The 22,285-nt window shown below is 35.0% G+C and overlaps 2 protein-coding genes across 2 annotated transcripts; one reads left to right on the top strand and one right to left on the bottom strand.

Moving 5' to 3' along the window:
* Nucleotides 1–935: 935 nt before the first annotated feature.
* On the bottom strand, nt 936–7,984 carry LOC128199713 (putative peptidyl-prolyl cis-trans isomerase dodo). The gene is made up of 3 exons (XM_052890619.1): nt 7,412–7,984; nt 3,743–3,958; nt 936–1,564 (listed from the first exon to the last, which is right to left on the bottom strand). Exons 1-3 carry the CDS (start codon nt 7,473–7,475, stop codon nt 1,344–1,346), a joined length of 501 nt encoding a protein of 166 aa, XP_052746579.1. The 5' UTR covers nt 7,476–7,984; the 3' UTR covers nt 936–1,343.
* A 5,101-nt stretch (nt 7,985–13,085) lies between these two features.
* LOC128199724 (RNA polymerase II transcriptional coactivator-like) lies at nt 13,086–14,862 on the top strand. Its single transcript, XM_052890701.1, has 2 exons — nt 13,086–13,260; nt 14,527–14,862. The coding sequence occupies exons 1-2, from the start codon at nt 13,204–13,206 to the stop codon at nt 14,782–14,784; spliced, it is 315 nt and encodes a 104-aa protein (XP_052746661.1). The 5' UTR covers nt 13,086–13,203; the 3' UTR covers nt 14,785–14,862.
* Nucleotides 14,863–22,285: the final 7,423 nt, after the last annotated feature.

The following is a 22,285-nucleotide window of genomic DNA, read 5'->3' as shown; positions in this document are numbered from 1 at the left end:
GAGCTATACTGCAACGTTTAAGCCATAGTAATTATTGCTGCACTTACGAAACTCAATAAAATGTATAAAAGTGACGAGTCATCAAACCTTAAGAACTTATCTCAGACCAATACTACAACATATGTGCCTTACTAACTATTGCTCCAAATGGTCAGTTCTAACGATACGTACCAGTATTTTTTCTTAGCGGGCACTTTTGAAAATCGATAAAATGTATGGAAATAACGAATCGTCGAACCTGTATAACTTGGTTCAGACCCTTCCTACAACTTTTATGCCATATTAGCTATTACTACAAATGGCTAGTCCTAACGGTTCGTGCCATTTTTTTTTTTGTTGGCCGGCATTTTCAAAAAGGACCCAAAAATAATCTCTTTAATAATATAAGTTTAAATAAGTAAATTGTATTTTTTTTCAAAACTATAACTCGAATTTCAATTACGTTAGTAATATAGTAGTTAATAATAGAGCAAATAGTCATTTTCTAGATTAGGTATTTTATTTTGCTTTTGTATTATTTGTTTGTTCATTAGCTTACAATAGAGCATATGAACTTTTTCATGTGAATAGCACAGGTATGATTCTACATAGGTTATATGGCCTCCATGGCGAAGTAGAATCCACGGTGGATTCGCAAGACGGAGGTCTCAGGTTCGATCCCCGGCAGGGCCGGTTGAGATTTTCTCGATTGGTCCAGATCGGGCTCATGGGTGGCTTCGGTAGTGGCTAGTTACCAGCCTACTGGCAAAAAAGTACCGCCAAGCTATTTAGCGTCCCGGTACGATGTCGTGTAGAAATTGAAAAGGGTTGTGGATTTCATTCTATTACTTACAAGTTAACCCGCTTACCTACATATTAGAGTGCACCATCACTTACCATCAGGTGAGATTTTAGTCAAGGGCTAACTTGTTAAGTTAAAACACAAAACAATTAGGTACTGGTTATGAGTATAATACATTACATTATTTGGGGAAACCCTGGTGTTGTGACTTCGTAACATCCAAACAGATGACATAATTATGATGTATGTTTTGCCATTATTACATTATATATAGTACAAGCAATAAATACAATTTCAATAACTATACAAAAAGGCCAGATCGCAGTTTTAATAAAATATAATATATGTAGTTTAAGAACAATTACTGCATATTATCATAAAGAAAAATTGTACGTATATATTATCTAAGAACTATGAGTATCTTACTCAACATTAAATATAATATGCGCCAAACTCTACTATTGCACCTCATTGTGTATACTGTGCAAGTGTGCAGCCATACAATTGTGTTCAGAACGGGTTCAAAGTTTTGCACATACTATAGAAAATGTTTCAATGGTGGCTAAGCTGTCCGTAGGATGATGTGGACTCCAGAGTCAGTGTCGACTGGGTGGCTCAGTTGGCCAACTTCAAGATTAAATGACACTAACTCAAATGGCTTTTGCATTTGGCCTTTCTTGAACTGGCCCAAATCACCATCGCGCTTGGCTGAGGAGCAATCTGAATATGTCCGGGCCAACTCCGCAAATGTTGTTTCTTTGTTAATGATCTGCCGACGAAATTCTGTAAAAATAGTATTAAAATACAGACAAATCATAGGGTTATTAATTAATTTATAATATTTAGGTAGGTAAACACACAGTGAAAAAAATGTATCATATACATATACAGTTGGGCGTAACTGTATGTATAATATAAACACCGGCTATGTGAGTGTGGAGCCACGCGCTGTGTAGAGTTCCGTAGATTAATTGAGCACTTTAAACACATTTGCTCGTAAAGTATCTCTTATTTCACCAATTTTAATATCGTAATGTATCTAATTACGCACATGTGTCGTAATATAATGTAAAATGCACATGTGCGGTAATGTAATATAAATTTTTTATCATCCGTCTAAAAACGAACGGTTCTTTTTTAAAATTTTAGCAAATAGTTTTTAGGTCAGAAAAGTGCTCAACATTTTATGAATAAAATTAACTTTGTGTGATAAAATATAATAAAAAAAATAACATTTAATTTTTTCATTTTCGTTTCAATTTTCGTTTAAATTTATCTGTTAGTAATCCTGGCTGTTTTTGGTGCATTTGCCTAAAAAAAACCCGGACAATTAGTGCAAGTACAACTCGCGACATTCCGAACGATGTTAATCTATCATGTTTTGAAAACTGATCTGAAATTGTACCTAATTATATAATTTTCAGGCTTATTTGTTTCGTTAAATACTTATCTAAACTTATCTATAATTATTATTACAATATGTAGTATAATATTAGTATGGATTTAACAAAACTTTTTTTTTGTTATATGTATCTGCAATCAGTCGACAGACTATAAGCAGATTAGGTGAAAGTATTTGGTGGTATACCAGACAGGAAGACCGTTGTCTTCAAGTCTGCACAGAGTCGATCACATCAGCTCGCTTTAACCGCTTGACTCTTTCCACAGTTAATAGCCAGCAGGCTAGCGGATTGAGATGTTTCAGCAATCGTTCTTTGTGTTTCAGCTTGTATTTGTTTATCTCTTCTAAGACTGTTGGCATTTCTAAGTATTTCATTGTTTCCTGTAGGTAAACCAGGGCGCATTGGTAATTGTTCTTATTAGTATTTTATTCTGGACTCTTTGTAATTATAATATGTTGTATTTGCAAGCTGAACCCCATAACTCCATAAAGGCAGATAGGTTTAAGAACTGCGCAATACACCAGTACTTTATTGCTAAGAGACACCTCTGACTGCCTGCCCAACATCCACAGTAAGTTTCTGAATTGATTGTTACGATCGTCGCGCTTGTTTTTTTATGTATGTTACTCGAAGACGCCTGAACCGATTTCAAAAATTTTGTTTTCGTTTGAGAGGGTATGCTTTCCAGTTGGTCCCAAAGTAATCATGTCAGGATCTGATGATGGGATCCTGGAGAAATCGAGGAGAACTATCAAAAATCGTAAAGGCAACTATAGCGTTTTATATCTTTTCCGATAACCACTTTAAAGTACTACAACTTTAAGAAGGTTTGGAGGACTTGATTAATTTGTGTCGACAAGAACTTTCCATCTAGATGGGTTGTGACTGTCATTAGGTGTCTGGTGATGGAGACGCGGGACAATTAAGGGAACTCTTCAACGGTTTACAGTAGCCACCTTGTGTTTGGGCTTGATGAATTTGTATTGATGAGAACTTTCCATCTAGATGTATTGTGACTATCATTAGGGGTCTGGTGATGGAGACGGGAGACGTTTGGTAACACTGGGACGGACTGGCTTTTGTAGGAGACAGTACAACATTGTGCTTCCGCAACGAATCCGCTGCGGATACGCGGCGTATCCGTTGCGCACCCGTAACGTATCCGTTGCGAGCCTGCTCCGCTTTGAAAACGCTCGCAATCCGTTGGTGTGATATGATGTCCATAAAATGGTAAAAACAAAATTTATAATATTGAAAGGTATTGTCATCGGTATTTTTGTGCATTAAAAAAGTAAATTAATATTTAAAGGCTAATTTTATCTATGGAACCCTACGCTGCGCGTAGTCCGACACGCACTTGACTGGTTCTTCTTTTCTTTTTTTCTTTTTTGGGAATTACGGGACACTCTGTATATACGCTCTGTACTCGTAGCATGTTATTGGATGAATAGGATGGATGTCACTGTAATATTTCAACTTATATGAGTAAATTTTGATTATATAAATTATAAATTCAATTATAAATTCAATATACCTTTCAATTATAAATTCAATATACCTTTAATCATGTCCATAGCTTCCTCTTTAGTTCTGGTTATATTTTTTTCACGCCAAGAGGAAGGTCGGCGGCTACCAGCATGCTTTACGAGGAGGTGACTGCACTGCACATTACTTGGACCTTCGTTATCATTGTCTTCATCTACAATTGGAGCTGTCTCAGTTGGCATATCCCATTGGGACTTTTTAGTGTGCTTGTTCAGGTAGTAAACCATACCTGTAATTAGATAGTAGACTAAAGTCTTAGCGTGAACATCATTTACTAAGGAGATGGACCAGAATTGTATGGAGCCCAGGAACAGTAATTGCAAAAAAGAAAATATTTTTGATTATACAAATCTGCGAATTTACTTTAATTCTTTCGAAATAATATTCATTCTCTCCCAAGAAATGCAACACTAATATGGCGGATTAATGACGTTTTCAATGCAATAGTCGATATTTTCCCAGACAGGCAGTAGCATTTACTTTACTATAAATTAATGGAGTCAAATAATACATATAGTAAGTGTTACAGGAAGTGCTCAGAAACAGCTCTGATTTTGATAATTTTTTTAAAGTCATGTTTTTTTATGTTATTCAAAATCAGAAATTATTATAAATAATTTCTGATTTTGAATTGAATTTGAACTGTTAAAAATATCTATGCTATTTATATAAGACTAGCGGACGCCCGCGATTTCGTCCGCGTAAATTTCGATGTCAACTTTACTACTACCCCTACCCTACCCCTACCCTACCCTACCACTACCCCTACCCTACCCCTACCCTACCCAACCCCTACCTCTACCCTACCCCTACCTTACCTACACCCTACCCCATCCTACCCCTACCCTCCCCGTACCCTATCCCTTTTCTACCCCTATTCCACCCGTACCCCTATCTCACGCCTATCCTACCCCTACCCTACCACTTCCCTATCCTACCCGTACCTCTACCCTACCTCTACCCCTACCCTACCACTACCCTACCCCGGCCCTACCCCTATCCTACCCCTACGCTTCCCTATCCGTACCCTACCCTACCCTATAACTTCTCTATCTTACTCCTACTCTTAGCAAAATCGGTCCAGTCCTTCGAGAGTGGAGGTATGACCAAGGGAAATAGAGACTTCTATGCTAATAATATAAAGAGGTAAAGTTCGTGTGGTTGTAGGAGGTAATCTCTGGATCCACTGGGCCGATTTGGAAAATTGTTTTACCAATAGAAAGCTACGTTATTTGCGAGTGTCATAGGCTATGTTTGATCCCCATATTCACACGGGAACTGGAACTACGTAAATGAAAGCGCGGGGCGTCATATAGCGGAATTTCTGCGTCTTTTAGAAATTTTGTATTATCTCCAAAACTATTTAAGTAATTAACATACTGTAAAGGGCAAATCTTATCTCCATAATATCCTTGTAATTATTAAATAATTTATTTTAATAAGATTTAAAGTTTAGTTGTATTATTGACGTAAACCTAAGTATATAAAATTAATATTTTTTAAAACACAAAAGGTACTATATCTGCTAATATATAGAAGATAGATATATGGTGTCGCGGAGTTTTTTGTAGAACTTTTAAAGATACATAAAGTCTCCATACATTAATTTCAATTTTACACAATAGTTAAGGCAGCGCATGCGAATAAGTCTGTTTAAGAGGATTTTCAGTCCGACCTGTATGACAAAAACTGTGATAACTCGGCTAATATATATGATACTAATATAAAATATAGCATATAGCACTCCCCGATAATGTAGCATTCTATTGGTGAAAGAATTTTTGAAATCGGACCAGTAGTTCCGAAGATTACCCCATTTAAAAAATGTTACAAACTTACAAACATACAAACTTACAAACTTTACCTCTTTATAATATTAGTATAGATATAATTTAAAAATACTACCCACTTCAAAAATACAAACGTATGCAGAAAACTAATAAGCGAAAGAAAATATTGTAATATTTTCTATCTATTGATCACTTTCAAGGCGGTACCCATGGTCTAATTAATGGGCTGACAATCAGTCATCTACCGTTTTCCTAGCTTTAGGTTCCGATAATTCTTTTTTTTTTGTAAAGGGTATATTTCGAAGTAGGTCCCATATAGATTTGGGAAAGCGATTCCAATCCTAAAGGTGGAAAAAGAGGGTATGATTGATTGACTACCCATAAATTGTACCATTGGCACCGGCTTCAAAGTAATCAGTAGATAGAAAATATTATAATGTTTTCTTCTGCTTATTAGTTTCCTGCATAAGTTTGTGTTTTTGGAATTGGTAGTATTTTGTTTAAATCACGATATCACACGATTTTGTTTAAATCACAGCTCCCGCTAACATCTAAAAATATAGTTACGGATTCGGAAATACTACCTTGTCTCACTTACGGATGCCAAAACCTGGACGTTTGATATTAAAACGAGAAGAAAAATTCAGACTACTCAGAGAAGAATGGAAAGAAGTTGCTTAGGCATAAAGTTAAAAGACTGGGTAAGAAATGAGGATATCTGTAATAAAATGAAGGTAACAGACGCCTTAACTTACTGTCTCAAAAGGAAATGGCAATGGGCAGGTCACCTAGTCAGATGTACAGACAAAAGATGGACCGAAAGAGTGCTGAAATGGGGTGGTCCAATAGCCACAAGGGTGAGAGGCCACCCAGCTGCTAGATGGGCAGATGAAATAGAGACGCAAGCAGGAGTCAAATGGCAAGGCGTAGCTAAAGACAGGGAAAGGTGGAAAACATTGGAGGAGGCTTTTACTAACTTTATATAACTATTGTAAAGATTTTTGTTTCTCAGCCATTCCAGATCATCAGACACACTTGATTTAATTCAGAAAATAATTGAAAATTTGTGACCGTAACTTTCATATATTTCAACATTAATTGTTATTGGTGTCTTCATCTACTGAGAATGGTGATCCTAATTTGGAGATGGATGAAATTTTCAATCTGTTACCATCAAAGTCCAGACGCATTTACTTGAATACTTACCTACGAAAAATTTAATAAGTGAAGAAAACAACAACAAATGGATTAACTTACGAAAGGAGTTTTTTAAACTATTATCTCCCACGTTTACCTCATATACTCGTTATCCATCTTCACAGTAGTCGGAAATTATGTTACCGGGTAAAAGCATCTCCCATAATATCCAAAATTGTAGACTTTGTACATTTAATTTTCAATTAAATAAATCATTGAATATTGAACTAAACTATTTTATTTTCTCGCAATCGTAGTGAAAAGCAGATTGTAACACGCGGGTCTAAACCCATTATATACTCGGTTTCTATTTAGGCGGCCCTCGACTTACGTCTCAGGCCCTAAAAATACCTCGTATATAATGGGTCTTTTTAGCCCCTTGTATAACAATCTACTATTATTCAACGCCCATGAGTCATAATGACTCAAAAAAATCAAAATAGTAAAATAAATTTAAAACAATTATTATTTGTATGAATTATTGTTTTTTAAGGCAATGTGAATATTCTTTAATCTAACGGAACAAGAAAAATGCTGGACGTGGGCAGTCCAATTTTTTTTTGTATGGGGACAGTGAAGTTGTTAAGTATGATTTCGACACCTTATTTCGGTGACGATAAGAATATCAATCCGACTATACCACAATAAGAGGATTAATTTAACACAAATTAAAACGAAACAAGTGAATTCCTTACCAGTACTTCGACTCATACGTTCCTCCCATCCTTCAGGTAGAGTGTTTTCTTTACTTGTTGACATGTTTGAATGTTGCTTTCCGATTAAGTTAATTGATAATTATGTACATAAGTAACCTATTTTAAATATGGAACACTAGAAATAAGCGGAAAATGTAAGTACTAACTAAATAATTAGTTTTATATCTACAAATTTTGAATTAGTATTTTAGGCAAAGAATCATCAAATAAATGCAAAATGAAAATTAATCAAGATCAGGATAGAGCACGAATTGAGGACACAAACGACCACCAGACGACAAATGAATTAATGAAAATTGAAGATTGAGGATTCCAGTTTCCACAATCACACCATCACAGCAGGGTGGGGGGTACAGTTTATGACAGTTTCGTTTCGGTTTCATACAAAACATGTCAAAAGTAATTATTACAGCCATCTAACATTCTACCCCCTAAAAGTTTTTCATATTTGTTTTTAAAATGTACACTAGATGTCACTAATAAGGACAATAATCTCAGACTGCCCTATTAGGAGTTGATGATATGATCACACTACATCGTGGTAACGTAAATATGTCTGTTTTAATCAAAGACCTGGGGCCTAATTGTCTAACGCAAACGATTGAATTTGACAGTTGAAATCGTACGTTTTTACTTGTCAAACGGCTATTTCGGATTGTGTAAGCCAATGGAAAGCCATCGGTTGGGCATAGTTAGTTCATTACGATTAGATCGTTATTTTTATACGAAGAGTGAATGATTTGTTAAGATTTGACAGTTATTTGCGATTGTCTTCGAATTGTATAAAGTTTTATGTTCATGGCTTATGTCAAAAACTTACGATGGGTCTTGAGTCACCTTTGATCGTTAAACGGACAAATTGTGGATGTCCAAAATTCCAAAATAATAATTTATATTTTGTTAAATATCTAAAATTAATATTTTTTTCCATTCTAAATCTCTCAATTCAGTCTCCCCGTCCACAGTTAGCATTTTTAGGACGAAACTTTGCGAAGTGTTTTGTTTGTAAACAATGAACTCTGTTAAAAAGAGTAATAAATAATATATTCTTTGCAATGAACCTATAAAGTCAAAACAATGAAGTTAATTGAGTGCTATTAATCGATTTATATAGGATGCTGAGACTTGGACTCTGAGAGAAAGTGAGAAAAAGAATATACACGCTCTAGAAATATGTTGAAGAAGAATGCTTGAATATCCTGGACACAGTCTCACTCCTCCAAGAACTGGGGATCAAACAGCATCTTTCTTCCAGCATCCAATGTCTTCTTACACACACTTTCTTTGGACGTACCAGAGAAAGAGACGATAAGTCCATAGAGCGACATAAACTCAATACCTACGATATTTAATACCATACCATGTTTTAGATTTCTGCGACATCTTGCATGTTGTTGTATCCAATGTGTTGGGATCTGTGTTCCAGGGCTTATGTGTGTGGTTTAGTTAAGTTTGCTGGTTATTAAGCAAAAAGGAATCGAATTTCATTTTTAAAATTATGATTATGGCGAACGAACTCTTTCGTCATCGCTCATAGGTACATTTACATTTTCCATTGGTGCATGCCCACCCTAGGAATCCTAGGATTCTGAGCTACCGAATAGGAATAGGAAATAATAGTAGATAAGCCAATGGGTGGGAGTAGAATAGGATAGGAATAGGGAATGAGTCAAAGCGAAGCTTGTCTGTCTGCTATATTATCTTAGTACACAAACTACACTTACATTGAGACTAAATGTTGATGTGTGTATTTTATAATATGCTCAATATTAACAATTTTGCTTTACAGGATATTTGGAATATGCCCTATAACTGCAGACTCCAATATTGCAAAAAGCACCTGCAATACAGTAGAATAACATATTGGTGTGCTGAAGAAAAGATGGCAAAGGCTTTTAGCTGATAGGACATTGTACTGATGACCCTGTTATCTGGTCAAATCATGTGTGTGTATTATCAAAATATTTGCATAGAATGTGAAATGCTGATGATATTTGATTTGGTCTTTGATATTTGAAAATAAAAGAATACTTACTTCGCTGAGTTTGTTTTTTGTAGTCTTTTCCAAAACTAAAGCTTTCAGTTTAACATTTTACTATTAATATTTTTTTTTACCATTACAATAATTAAATAAATTATTCAAAAAAGTGTAGTTGTAAAAAATACATTTATAATACCTGTGTATGTTCACCCCCTGCAGTTTCACCCACATAATTCCTGTTCCCGTGGGATGGAATACATGGCCTATAATACTCAAATGTGGATTTTTATTGGTAAAATAATCTTCAACATTGGTTCAGTAGGTCCAGTGTTTACCCCTACAATCTCACAAACTGTATCTTTTTATTACAGTATCTTGACTACTAGTATTCTAAGAATTATGAAAATGACACCTCTGAGGGTGAAATAGGGGTTGGAAGTTTATAAAAAAAAGATTTTTTAAGTTTATTTATTATAATAATAATAAATACAGTAAACATAGACTTTCAGTTAGACATTTTTTAAACCCTGAAACCACAAAGATTAAAAATAATCAACTACATACTTCTATTAATTATTAAAAAAAATAATATATACTTCTCATCCAAACAGTCAGCCTGTACAGTACTTGCAGACACTGTTTTGATGATTAGTATATTTTCTTAAATCAGAAAAACGAGTCATCATCATGGATCAGTCATCAATCATGGATTCAGCCCTGCCCACTGTACTTGACAACATATTGGCCATACTTAAATGTTAAAGCATGTTTATTTTTAAATATGTTTTACCGTAAATAAATTATTACAGATGCTATCTTTCTAACAGCTAGCAGGATAGGTACAATGAAGTTACACACTAAATAATCAAATTTATTTTATAATTAACAAAAATGAGTAAGAATATAGATGGATGGCTGACATAGAGAGCTCCTGGAATTAGACACACACACACACCACATAATTCTTAAGCTGCCTCAGCTAGTCAGTCTTGTTGTCAAAGCACTCATCTTCATGTCTCTGAGTCAATATCAGTGGTTCATCATAATGGTCTGTTCATAATAATCAATTTAGTCTGAAATTAAAAAAAAAAATTAATCTTTCATACTAAAAGTTAGATCCTTGATCCCTGGCTGGGCCGATTGAGGTTTTCTCAATTGGTCTAGGTCTGGCTGGTGGGAGGCTTCGGCCAGTTACCACCTTACTGGCTAAGACCTACCACTAAGCGATTTAGCATTCCGGTACGATGCCATGTAGAAACCAAAAGGGGTGTGGATTGTCTTACTACTCCTAACAAGTTAGCCCGTTACCATCATAGATTACATCATCACTTACCATCAGGTGAGATTGTAGTCAAGGGCTAACTTGTAAAGAATAAAAAAAAAACCTGCTCCAATGTGGATTGGTAGTTATGATGTTAATATACCACTATCAGATGTTAATGATAATTAATGTTCCGAAGGTCCTGTGTTTGATCCCCGGCTGGACCAATTGAGACTTACGGCCAAGCAATTTAGCATTCCGGTGTGATGACGTGTAGCAACTGAAAGGGTTGTGGATTTTCAGTTTAAATTGTAAAGAATAAAAAATAAAATAAAACAGTAACATTTTGCTCTCAGTAGAGGATTTTGAATGGTATATCTAAATGCCTAGATAAACTAACTCTGCGAACCCATTGTAATTATGACACTGTTGTTGGCTGGTGAAGGAATAAAACACCCTAAAGAGCTAGAGAACTGTTCAAATCCTTTAATAATAAGTCTGTTTGTGAAGTCACTAATCACACACTTAGGTAAACCTATGTATATTAGTGCCGATTCATACGAGACTTAGAGATTAACACTGGGATAAAAATAACATGCGGACTTTTCTAAGAGACAGAGGAAATGCCCACTCTCTCCTTTTGCGCAGCCCGGATGTGCTAAATACTTTCAAACAAAGAAATTACTGCTATAACTAGTGCAGGGACATGTAGTAGACAAGCAGCGCGATCACTTATTAATCGGGCATTGTTGATTGTTCTTCAGTTGGCTAACTGTAAGTTAACCACTTGTAGTTACGCTAACCACCTTAGCCCTGCCTTGCCTGAGTTAAGGGTTGTTTTAATGAGAAACTTCTTAAGAAATGGACATCGACAAAATTAGATAGAGGTAGTTTTTCTTTTTTGTTTACTTTTATATTTTTGATTAACAATAACACAAACGAAGTAAACTTTGCTCCTAAGATCACTATAATTTAGTAAAACTTTGCTCAATTTCTAAATTCTCTTTAAAACCTGAAAAATAAAAATTTTGTTTTGTTTATAAAATTTAAATTTCTAATCCACAGGTTATTAATACGCTATGTTTCACCACAGACTAATAGGATACCCCGTTATTTTGACACTAGCCTACACAGACAACAGGGAGATTACCAAATAGTCCAAATAGCCCTTGGTTAAATTCGTTAATTGCGTTTTGTTACTTGAGTTGCATGTACCATTTTCTCACGCTATTGTCTTCAATAGTAGATATTTGTCGTGAAATTAATTGCTTCTTTAATGTTTTAAACAAAAGACATAAAACTTTGTTAAAACATATGCATTATTATGGAGTTTGACTTAAATTTGATAATATTATTAACGATAGTTTCACTATCGTTTTGCATAAACAATACGCAATCTTCATGAATGATTTCAGTTCATCGTTCACCATCCGGTCTTCATATAATGAACTAAATTAGACAATACCAACGTAAAGTTACGATTGATCGTTGATCGTAGCCGATCGTACGAACTTTACGATCAATGAAGTCCGTTAGACAATTAGGCCCCATAAAAGTATATGGTCTGTGTAAAAAAGCCACACGCGTCAAATTTTTGCCATTTTTTTAAATATTATGCTTTACTGCTCTGACTTCTAGTTCTTATGAGCCGTTTGTGCGTCAGCCTTCGACCATTAACAACAAGAACTGCTTTGCTGGCCGTTACCCCTCTAGCAAAGATCAAAAATCAATGATCTAAAGCGTTTATATAAATTGTTACTATAGAATCGATGTTTCATTGTTGTAATCGTTTTCGTCGTGTAAAGAGCTTCTTAAAAATGCCGGTTTGTACAGTTGAATGGCATAAAAAATGGCCAAAAACTTGTAGGTTATTATAAGATAGAGTAACGTTACATTTGTAAGTATTTTTATCATCATTTTATCAAGTTTGTAATAACAACAATTTCTTAAACGAATCGGACGGAACATCAAAAAATCGATCAAGTAATCGGACATTCTATGTGTATATTCTGTGGATAGTCTAAGCGATGTGTTGGTTAGTCTGTGTAAAAATTACGCGTATTGCGAGTCAATTATACAGTTGTGTGTAGTTTATGGAATGGTATGGAACCTTAAGGAACAGAATATATATAATGGTGTCAAATGTTTTCGATGTGTGAGTTTACCTCGTCCTCCTCAAAAAACGACAGACATTTTTGTTGGTGAATTTGGGTGCGAAACAGGTCCATAGTCTAAATAGTCAAAGGCGTCAGCCGCACAGATCATTATTTTGCACCTTAGTAAGTTTGCACAAATTCCTTAATTCTAGGCTTTCAATGGAATTAAAAAAAACTATAAAAAAGTTACTTCAAGGTTACTTCTAACTGTAAATTCTCTATGTGTATTGTGTGTCTAGGTCTACTTCATTTGTTGTCTGTGGTGTCTACTATCTATTCTCTTATTTTCTTTTCTTCGGCCTTCGCTAATCGCAGTTGCTATTGCTATTGATTTTTGTTAAACTATCCAAAATTTTTAAATTACATTTCTAAAATGCCGAAAAATAAAAAAAGGGAATCATCCAGCAGCAGTGATGAAGGTCCAGTCGATGTAAGTTAACATTATACCGGCCGATATAACCGGTTTATTTAGATTGAGATTGAGGTTAATTTTTGTAGGTACTAATTGTTTTAAACGCAAACATTTTTATAAACGCAATGATATTTTCTATTCATCACGCGTGGTGTGATTAAGATGAGACTCAGAATGGAGCTTTACAGGCTATTAAAATAAAAATATTTGTTGACTAATATTTTTTTTTGTAGAAAACGCGTGGCATACTAAGAATATAATATTAATAGTCTATTAATTGGTTGGCCTTCCAGTCCATCACGGCATAAGCAACTTCCAGCTCATTTTGAGTACAAAACATTCGATTACGCTTATAACTATCTTAAAATTTTGAAAAAATTCAAAAAATTAACTTTTTTGAAATTTTCAAAATTTTATATCTCCTCTTCTCTTTCCTGGGCCTTTTCCGCACTTGGCCATTAGGGGTCGGCCGTTGTACGTAAGTCCATTTAATGCTGATCCCCGCTGGAGTCACTCCAGCCAACCTCCCAGGTCGCCAAACACCTCTTGGAGTGTTGCTGGGGATCCAATGTGAGCTGCACGTTGCTTAGATACACCTCTGCATCTAAGTATAACATGTATCGGGGTTTCTTCTTCCTCCATGCATGCTCTGCACAGAGGACTGTCGGTTATACCTAGAACCGAAAGGTGTTTATTTAGTGAACAGTGCCCTGTCATTAGTTCCATTACTGTTTCAAGTGCTATGTTTAAGTAGTTTTATCGTTAGACATGGGTTGAGACTTGGTAAAGCCTCTTTTTAACCGACTTTCAAAAAGGACTATGTTTGGCTGTATGTATGTTTTTTTATAAATATTTTAGGTTTTTATTACAAGATTTTACATTCAGAATAACATAATGAGAATTTGGAACAATGAAACAAAAAATGCTTCTTTAAAATTTTTTTGATAATAATATCCTACGAACAAATAAACCAATTTCTACAAAATTGGCACCTATCAACGGAGTTTTTTGAGTAAACTAGTATTTAAAATTTAGGAATTGATGGGTTCCATTGTTTAAGATTTTTTGTAATTTCTCAAAATGTACTGGTTTGAATTGCTTTAAATATTTTATGAAATGTAAGTTTAAACAATTTGAACAAAATTAAAAGCCTAAACTAAATATGTATACTACACTACCTTCTTAATTTTGCCTACTTTGTTCAAATAGTTTAAGCATATACATACAAACAAACTTTAATCAATCTATTTCTTTATTTATTAATATTATTTATTTTTTCACCAGCGCAACCCACCAGCAGAAAAAAAAGCCAAAATGGGTTCAAGAACTGATGCCAAAGAACCTACCTGGGTGCTCCAAGGAAATAAGCAAGTGAAGATTAGGCAGTTTAAAGGAAAAGTATATATAGATATAAGAGAATTTTATGAGAAGGGTGGTGAATTGCTACCAGGCAAAAAGGGAATTAGCCTTACACCAGAACTGTGGAGAAAATTGTTGTCATTGGGAGATGAAATAAATGAAGCTATAACTTCAGTATGTTAACTTCACCTGAAAATTGTTAAAAACTAAAATTTTTTTGCTAACTTATAAATTTTAATAAACATGTTTCTCAAATAAAAAGTTTTTATTTTCTTTGAAAGAAAAATAATATTTTTTAAGAAAATATCTTGCTAGCTTCTTTTTGAGCCTTTTCTATACTAATATTATAAAGCTGAAGAGTTTGTTTGTTTGTTTGATTGAACCCGCTAATCTCAGGAACTACTGGTCCGATTTGAAAAATTCTTTCAGTGTTAGATAGGCCATTTATCGAGGAATGCTATAGGCTATATATTATCCCCGTATTCCTACGGGAACGGGAACCACGCGAGTGAAACCGTGCGGCGTCAGCTAGTTCACTTTGATTTCGGCACTTGCTGGGGCGGGGTTTCATAGCCCACAAGGAACCCTTATAGTTTCGCTATATCTGGCTGTCCAACTTTCCGTCCGTCCGTCTGTTCGTCCATCCGCCTGTACCTGTGTAGCCAGTGACGTATGAATACTAATTATTACGTCACTGGTTTGACACCATATGTGGTTCTGGGCGACAATTCCCAGGGGCAGAGCTCTATGCCACCACACGCGTCGCGGGTTGCGGATAGCGAAACGGCCCTCAGATATGGGGGTTAGTTGCGAATACCCAATAAGCAGTTGCGGACAGGGAGCGGTTCATCGGAGGGTCGCTGGGAAGCTTGAGGCGGAGTATACCCCAACAAATGGCGTAAAACTCGATGAAGATGAACGTCAGTGGCGAGTGAGAGCCGCCACTATAAACTATGTTCTTTGCTCGGGAAGATGGGCCTCGTCAACCTTGGCTGGTAATCCATCTAGGAAAAGGCCAACTCTGAATACAAACGGCCAAAAAGGGGGGAAACTTGGGGAAAATTTGGATGGCGGATCAAAATAAGGTTTATAAACTACCTCAGGAGGGTACCGACTGCATTGCGGAAGGAGAATCCCTCACAGATTCGTCTGTCTGCCCCGCGTATTCTGGGGGGGGCAAAGTCCGCTCACCCAAATTTTCACTGGAAGACTGAAGAGAAAACGAAAACAAGAAGAAAGAAAATGAAGAAGAAAAAGAAGATCCATTTAGGAAAAGAGGATTACAGAGGACTCCACCGACTACTATGAAGAAAACACAGAAGACCATTCAAACAAGCATTAAACAAAACAACTGCACCAGGTCCAAAAAGTTTAAAAACACCTCAACTTTCCAAGTTCCCACACACAACAGTTTTGATCTTCTATTGATGAACTTAAAAAGTATATAAATACTTTGGAAAATGGCAATATTCATCGCATGCTTTCAAATCTTGACCCAACAAAAGAAACAAACTACTCACTGTGGAAAGTCACCAAAAACTTATAGCGTCCTAAACCCCATATACCACCTATCGACAATAATAAAGGCGGATGGGCTAGAACTGGTTTAGAGAAGGCTATAACATTCGCTGAACATTTATTCACTGTTTTTCAACCGCTCACTGAGGGTTGCCATGAATATGACATAAAAATCAGAGAATACCTAGGAACAGCGAATGAAATGTGTATGCCCTTAAAAAATATAAGCCCTAAAGAAGTATTCGAAGAAATGAAGTTACTTCAGGAGGGTAAAGCACCTGGATATGACCAAATTGACGCCACACTTCTGAAGAAATTTCCATTCAAAGGAATAATGAAACTGGTACACATTTTTAATGCCTGTGTTAGATTATTGATAAATTAGTTATGTAATTATTCCTTATTATTGTGATAATTTGTAAATAGCATAGGGTTTGAATTAGAATACGATTAATGATTGTCATCTAACTTAATTACAGGAGATATCATGACGCTTCCTGACTATAAAGATTCCATTTTATTTTTAACCATATTCTTGTAGATTACTTTGATTAAACTATTCTTTGTATATTATTTGAGTAATTTTAATAACATAAATACAGTGGTATGTTAACGAGCAATGTTTTGTAATGAAACTTAACTGTAAAATTGTACAATGACATTGTGTAGTGACAATGTCGATTTAATTAATTAGATCAGATATTAATAATTCTATTATTCTTTGTATAATATTTAAGGATTATCTATATCTATACTAATATTATAAAGAGGTAAAGTTTGTAAGTTTGTCACATTTTTTAAATGGGGTAATCTTCGGAACTACTGGTCTGATTTTAAAAATTCTTTCACCAGTAGAATGCTACATTCTACTATAGGCTATATATTTTATATAGAGTGCTATAGGCTATATATTTTATATTAGTATCATATATATTAGCCGAGTTATCACAGTTTTTGTCGAACAGGTCGGACTGAAAGTCCTCTTAAACAGACTTATTCGCATGCGCTGCCTTACCTATTGTGTAAAATTGAAATTAATGTATGGAGACTTTATGTATCTTTAAACGTTCTACAAAAAAGTCCGCGCCACCATATATCTATCTTCTATATATTAGCAGATATAGTACCTTTTGTGTTTTAAAAATTATTATTTTTATATACTTAGGTTTACGTCATTATTTATACAACTAAACTTTAATCCTTATTAAAATAAATTATTTAATAATCACAAGGATATTATGGAGATAAGATTTGCCCTTTACGGTATGTTAATTACTCAAATAGTTTCGGAGATAATACAAAATTTCTAAAAGACGCAGAAATTCCTCTATATGATGCCCGGCGCTTTCATTTACGTAGTTCCCGTTCCCGTGTGAATATGGGGATCAAACAGCCTATATATATATTTGCGAGTGTCATAGGCTATAGCCTATGACACTCGCAAATAACGTAGCTTTCTATTGGTAAAACGATTTTCCAAATCGGCCCAGTAGATCCAGAGATTACCTCCTACAACCACACGAATTTTACCTCTTTATATTATTAGCATAGAAGTCTCTATTTCTCTTGGTCATACCACCATTCTCGAAGGACTGGACCGATTTTGCTAAGGGTAGGAGTAAGATAGAGAAGTTACAGGGTAGGGTAGGGTACTGGTAGGGAAGCGTAGGGGTAGTGTAGGGGTAGGGTAGGTTTACGGCCGGGTTTAGGGTAGTGGTAGGGTAGGGGTAGAGGTAGAGTAGTGGTAGGTTAGATAAAATGGGATCATGATAGTAAGTACATTTTACTTTACAAAAAGAAGTTAACACGGAAAAAGGGTAAACGAGAACGGTAAAGGGATTATGGAATTAGTGAATTGTGAACAAATGATTTGCCCGACTAGATCTTCTTTTCTTGATCTTGATCGTGACGCCGACGAATCCAGCTCGTTAGGTCCAAAAATGTTTAGGAGAATGTGATTTCTTATTCTTGTGCCAATCCAGTGTCATGTTTTAATTAAAGCCGTTTCTGAAAGAACCACAGAAATTGTGTAATTTAAACGGCTTGAATTAAAACAACACTGGCTTGGCACCGCCTTCAAACTGATCAGAAGGTAGCACATAGGTAAGATGTTATTTTTTGCTTTTTAGTTTAGGTTAATTTTTGAGTTGGAAGTCGGTTGAATTTTTTTTATTAATTTTTTTTAGCAGATATAGTACTTTAAAAAAATAATTAAATCACTCACTAAGGTTTATGACACAACTAAACTTAAATCCTTATCAAAATGAATTACTTGATAATCAAGAGGATATTATAGAGATACGATTTGCAGTAGCCTTTTACAGTATGTTAATCTATACTAATATTATAAAGAGGAAAACTTTGTTTGTATGTTTGTTTGATTGTAATGAATAGGCTCAAAAACTACTGGACCGATTTTAAAAATTCTCTTACCACTCGAAAGCTACATTATCCACAAGTAACATAGGCTAAATTTTATTTTGGAATAAAATAGGGTTCCGTACGACATTTGGGTTTTTCGGACACTAGGTGTAAAAAATCAACCAGAAAAGTTACTTATTTTGCGTACGCTGCCTAAACTATAAAAGATAGAAGCATAAAATGTTCAAATTAATTCTAGATCTTATATATATTTACAAAAAAGTCCGCAATACTATACCAATCTATGTCTAGTTTTTAGTTTAGGGGTAGGGGTAGGTAGGAGTAGGGTAGGGGTAAGGTAAAGTAAACATCGATTTTAACGCGAACGAAGTCGCGAGCGTCGGCTAGTTAGTCATATAGTTTCGGAGACAATACAAAATTTCTAAAAGACGCAAAAAAGCCGCTAAAAGACGCTCCGTGGTTTCACCTACGTAATTTCTGTTCCCGAAAGAACACAGAGTAATAAATTGCCTATGACACTCGCAAATAACGTAGCTTTCTATCGGTGAAAGAATTTTTAAAATCGGTTCTATAGATCCAGAGATTACCCCCTACAACCACACAAGCTTTACCTCTTACAATCACTAATATTATAAAGGCGAAAGTTTGTGTGTAAGTGGGTGTGTATGTTTGTTCCTTCTTTACGCTGCTGCTACTAAGCTTAACACATTTGCAATTTGCAAATAACACATGCTACTTTTCATCCCGAAAGGTCCATGGTTCCCATACGATTTTTGAAAAACTGTATACCACGCGGACGAAGTATTATTATAAAAACAAAAAACCCGACTGCTAAATGAACTGAAAAGAGAATAATAAAAAAATTAATAAAAAAAATACCGACTTCAAAACCTAAAAACGGTGATGTATTAATTCAAGCCATGTTATAGATTAAGATTTTTTGCAGACCGTGTTGTTTCATGTGGTCCTGTCAGAAATGGCTTAAATTAAGACAACACCGGCTAAGCACCGCCTTCATACTGATCAGCAGGTACGTTTTTAGGTTTTGAAGTCGGTTGTATTTTTTTTATTAAAATCTTTATTATTTTTCCATTTTTAGTGTAAAATTTCATCTCAAACGAATACATCAGAACCCTACCCTAATGACAGTCACAACCCATCTTGGTACAAAATTCTCAGCAATACAAATTAATCAAGCCCAAGCACAAGGTAGCTACCGTAAACCGTTAAGGGGTTCCCTTAATTGACCTTGATCTTCATCATCAGACCTCTAATAACAGACACAACTCATCTAGGTAGAAAGTTCTCAGCAATACGAATTAATCAAGGCCAAACACAAGGTAGTTACTGTAAACTGTTACGGAGTTCCCTTAATTGTCCTTGGTCTTCATCACCAAACCCCTAAGTGACAGTCACAACCTATCTATGTGGAAAGTTCTCATTAATACAAATTAATCAAGCCCAAACACAAGGTAACTGCTGTAAATCGCCGAGGAGTTCCCTCGTCAGTTTTATGGCTCCATCATCAGATCGATTTTAAACCTTCATGAAATTGTAGTGCTTAAAAGTACTAAATGGAAAAGTTTACGAACACACTAGACACCCATAGAAGTTTCGAAAGTTCCCCTCAATTTCTCCAGGATTCCATCATCAGATCTTGACATGACGGCAATGGGACCAAATGGGGACTATACCGTTTCGAACAAAAAAAGAATTTTTGAAATCGGTCCAGGCGTCTTTGAGTAATCGGAGTACATACATAAAAAAAAAAAAAATACCGACCGAATTGAGAACCTCCTCCTTTTTGAGGTCGGTTAAAAACAAGTAGGTATCACAATATCTGTATAAAGTTCTGGCTAAATTCTTTGTGATGTTGCAGGCGGCGACAAATACTTTCCTAAGGGCAAAGAATAAAGTATCAATGTTTGTCACCGCATGCGGCAACATAAAGAATTTAGTCAGAACTTTATAAATATAAAAACTTGCAATTAGAATGCAATGCAGCGTTCTTGTCTGTAGAATGCGTAAATTATTTTATTTAATTTTTATTGAGTTGCGAATAGAGCGAGATTTGAAGACATGGGACATCCTGTACGGTGTAATTTTGCCTTTTATCCTTTGGCTTTTTCTCACGTGAAAGAAAAATAAAATTAAAAAGCGAGAATTTAAAAAACAAATTGGCGTGAATAATACACACTTCATTTTTTTAAGAAATTCATTGTAAATATGTGACCGTAACTTCCATATTTTTCAAAATAAATTGTTATTGTAGTCTTCATCTAGTGAGAATGTTGATCCTAATTTGGAGATGGATGAAATTTTCAATCTGTTACCATCAAAGTCGAGACGCATTTGCTTAAATACCTTAGACCATTAATGGTCTAAGTTAAATACCTACCTAGGTAAAGTGGAGAAAACAACAACGAATGGATTCACTTACGAAAGGAATTTTTTAAACTATTATCTCCCACGTTTACGTCATATACTCATTATTCATCTTCACAGTAGTCGGAAATTATGTTACCGGGTAAAAGCATCTTCCTTAATATCCAAAATTGTAGACTTTGTACATTTAATTTTCAATTAAAATAAATCATTGAATGTTGTACTAAACTATTTTATTTTTTCGCAATCGTAGTGAAAAGTAAAGTGTAACACGTGAGGATAAACCCACTTAAAACTCGGTTTCTATTTAGCGACCCTCGCCTTAAGTCACGGGCCCTAAAAATACCTCGTATATAATGGGTCTTTGTAGCCCCTCGTATAACAATCTACTATTTTTGCCACTATTTTCAACAATGAACACTTTCAAGTCTTATTCGACCGATCTCCTATGGTAGAAGTTATTTTCAAGAAAAAAGTCAGCAACTCTAGAGCGCTTTAATCATCATATTACTACTTTTTTGTTATTTTTGTCTGTCTGTCTGCCTTTTTTTGACCGGGCATCACGCTGAAACCACTAAATAAATTCAAATAAAACTGTGCTTAAAAAGTTTTTTTGAGACCATAATACGAAAATAAAATCAGAAACGAGTGAAGTAGGGGTAGAAAGTTTGTATGGATAGTCCTTCATTTTCTTAGTTACATCTATATCTATACTTATAATAAATCTGTAGAGAGGTCAATTCTGTACATGAAATATATTTCCAAAATAACTATCAGGGGGTGATTAGTGATCGATACTGATGCCAAAAATGCAATCAGTAAAATTTTTGTCTGTCTGTCTGTCTGTATGTTCTTTATAGAAACAAAAACTACTGGACGGATTTTAACGAAACTTGGTGCAATTATTCTACATACTCCTGGGCAGGTTATAGTATACTTTTCATTACGTTACGATCAATAGGAGCAGAGCAGTGAAGAGAAATGTTGAGAAAACGGGAGATGTTACTCAATTTTTTTAGCTTCCGTCGCGTGTACAGCTTTAATGGTTAAAGATACATAGAAATCATGTATGACGGAAATGTTCTCCTTAAAATTATCTATAAAAACACAACAGCATATATATGTCGATCTTTTATGGTTGACTCACAATAACACGTGTAACTTCCGATAGCTTAACAGTTCGGAGCTTTCTAATTATGTCTGTCTACTCTTATGTTTATAACACTCATCACTCATCCCTAGCTAAAAAAGTTAACATTAAATAGGGATGATGACAGTTTTTTAAATTGTATATAAATTAAGAGTATACTAATAGTAAAGCAATTTTGTAAAAGGAACAGGATATCTGCGATCATTACTTTCGGAGCTACAGGGATTTAAAGAGTCAGATTTGCGGCGT

The sequence above is a fragment of the Bicyclus anynana genome, chromosome Z (assembly GCF_947172395.1).
Source record: "Bicyclus anynana chromosome Z, ilBicAnyn1.1, whole genome shotgun sequence".
Classification (NCBI taxonomy): domain Eukaryota; kingdom Metazoa; phylum Arthropoda; class Insecta; order Lepidoptera; family Nymphalidae; genus Bicyclus; species Bicyclus anynana.
This window is presented reverse-complemented; position numbering and strand designations above follow the sequence as displayed.

Coding starts and splice junctions, on each gene's coding strand:
- LOC128199713 (XM_052890619.1), bottom strand. CDS start 7,475: ATGTCAACAAGTAAAGAAAACACTCTACCTGAAGGATGGGAGGAACGT. Junction 3,959..7,411: donor ACGTATGAGTCGAAGTACTG/GTAAGGAATTCA, acceptor ATCTAATTACAG/GTATGGTTTACTACCTGAAC. Junction 1,565..3,742: donor AGCTATGGACATGATTAAAG/GTATATTGAATT, acceptor CTATTTTTACAG/AATTTCGTCGGCAGATCATT.
- LOC128199724 (XM_052890701.1), top strand. CDS start 13,204: ATGCCGAAAAATAAAAAAAGGGAATCATCCAGCAGCAGTGATGAAGGT. Junction 13,261..14,526: donor GTGATGAAGGTCCAGTCGAT/GTAAGTTAACAT, acceptor TTTTTTCACCAG/CGCAACCCACCAGCAGAAAA.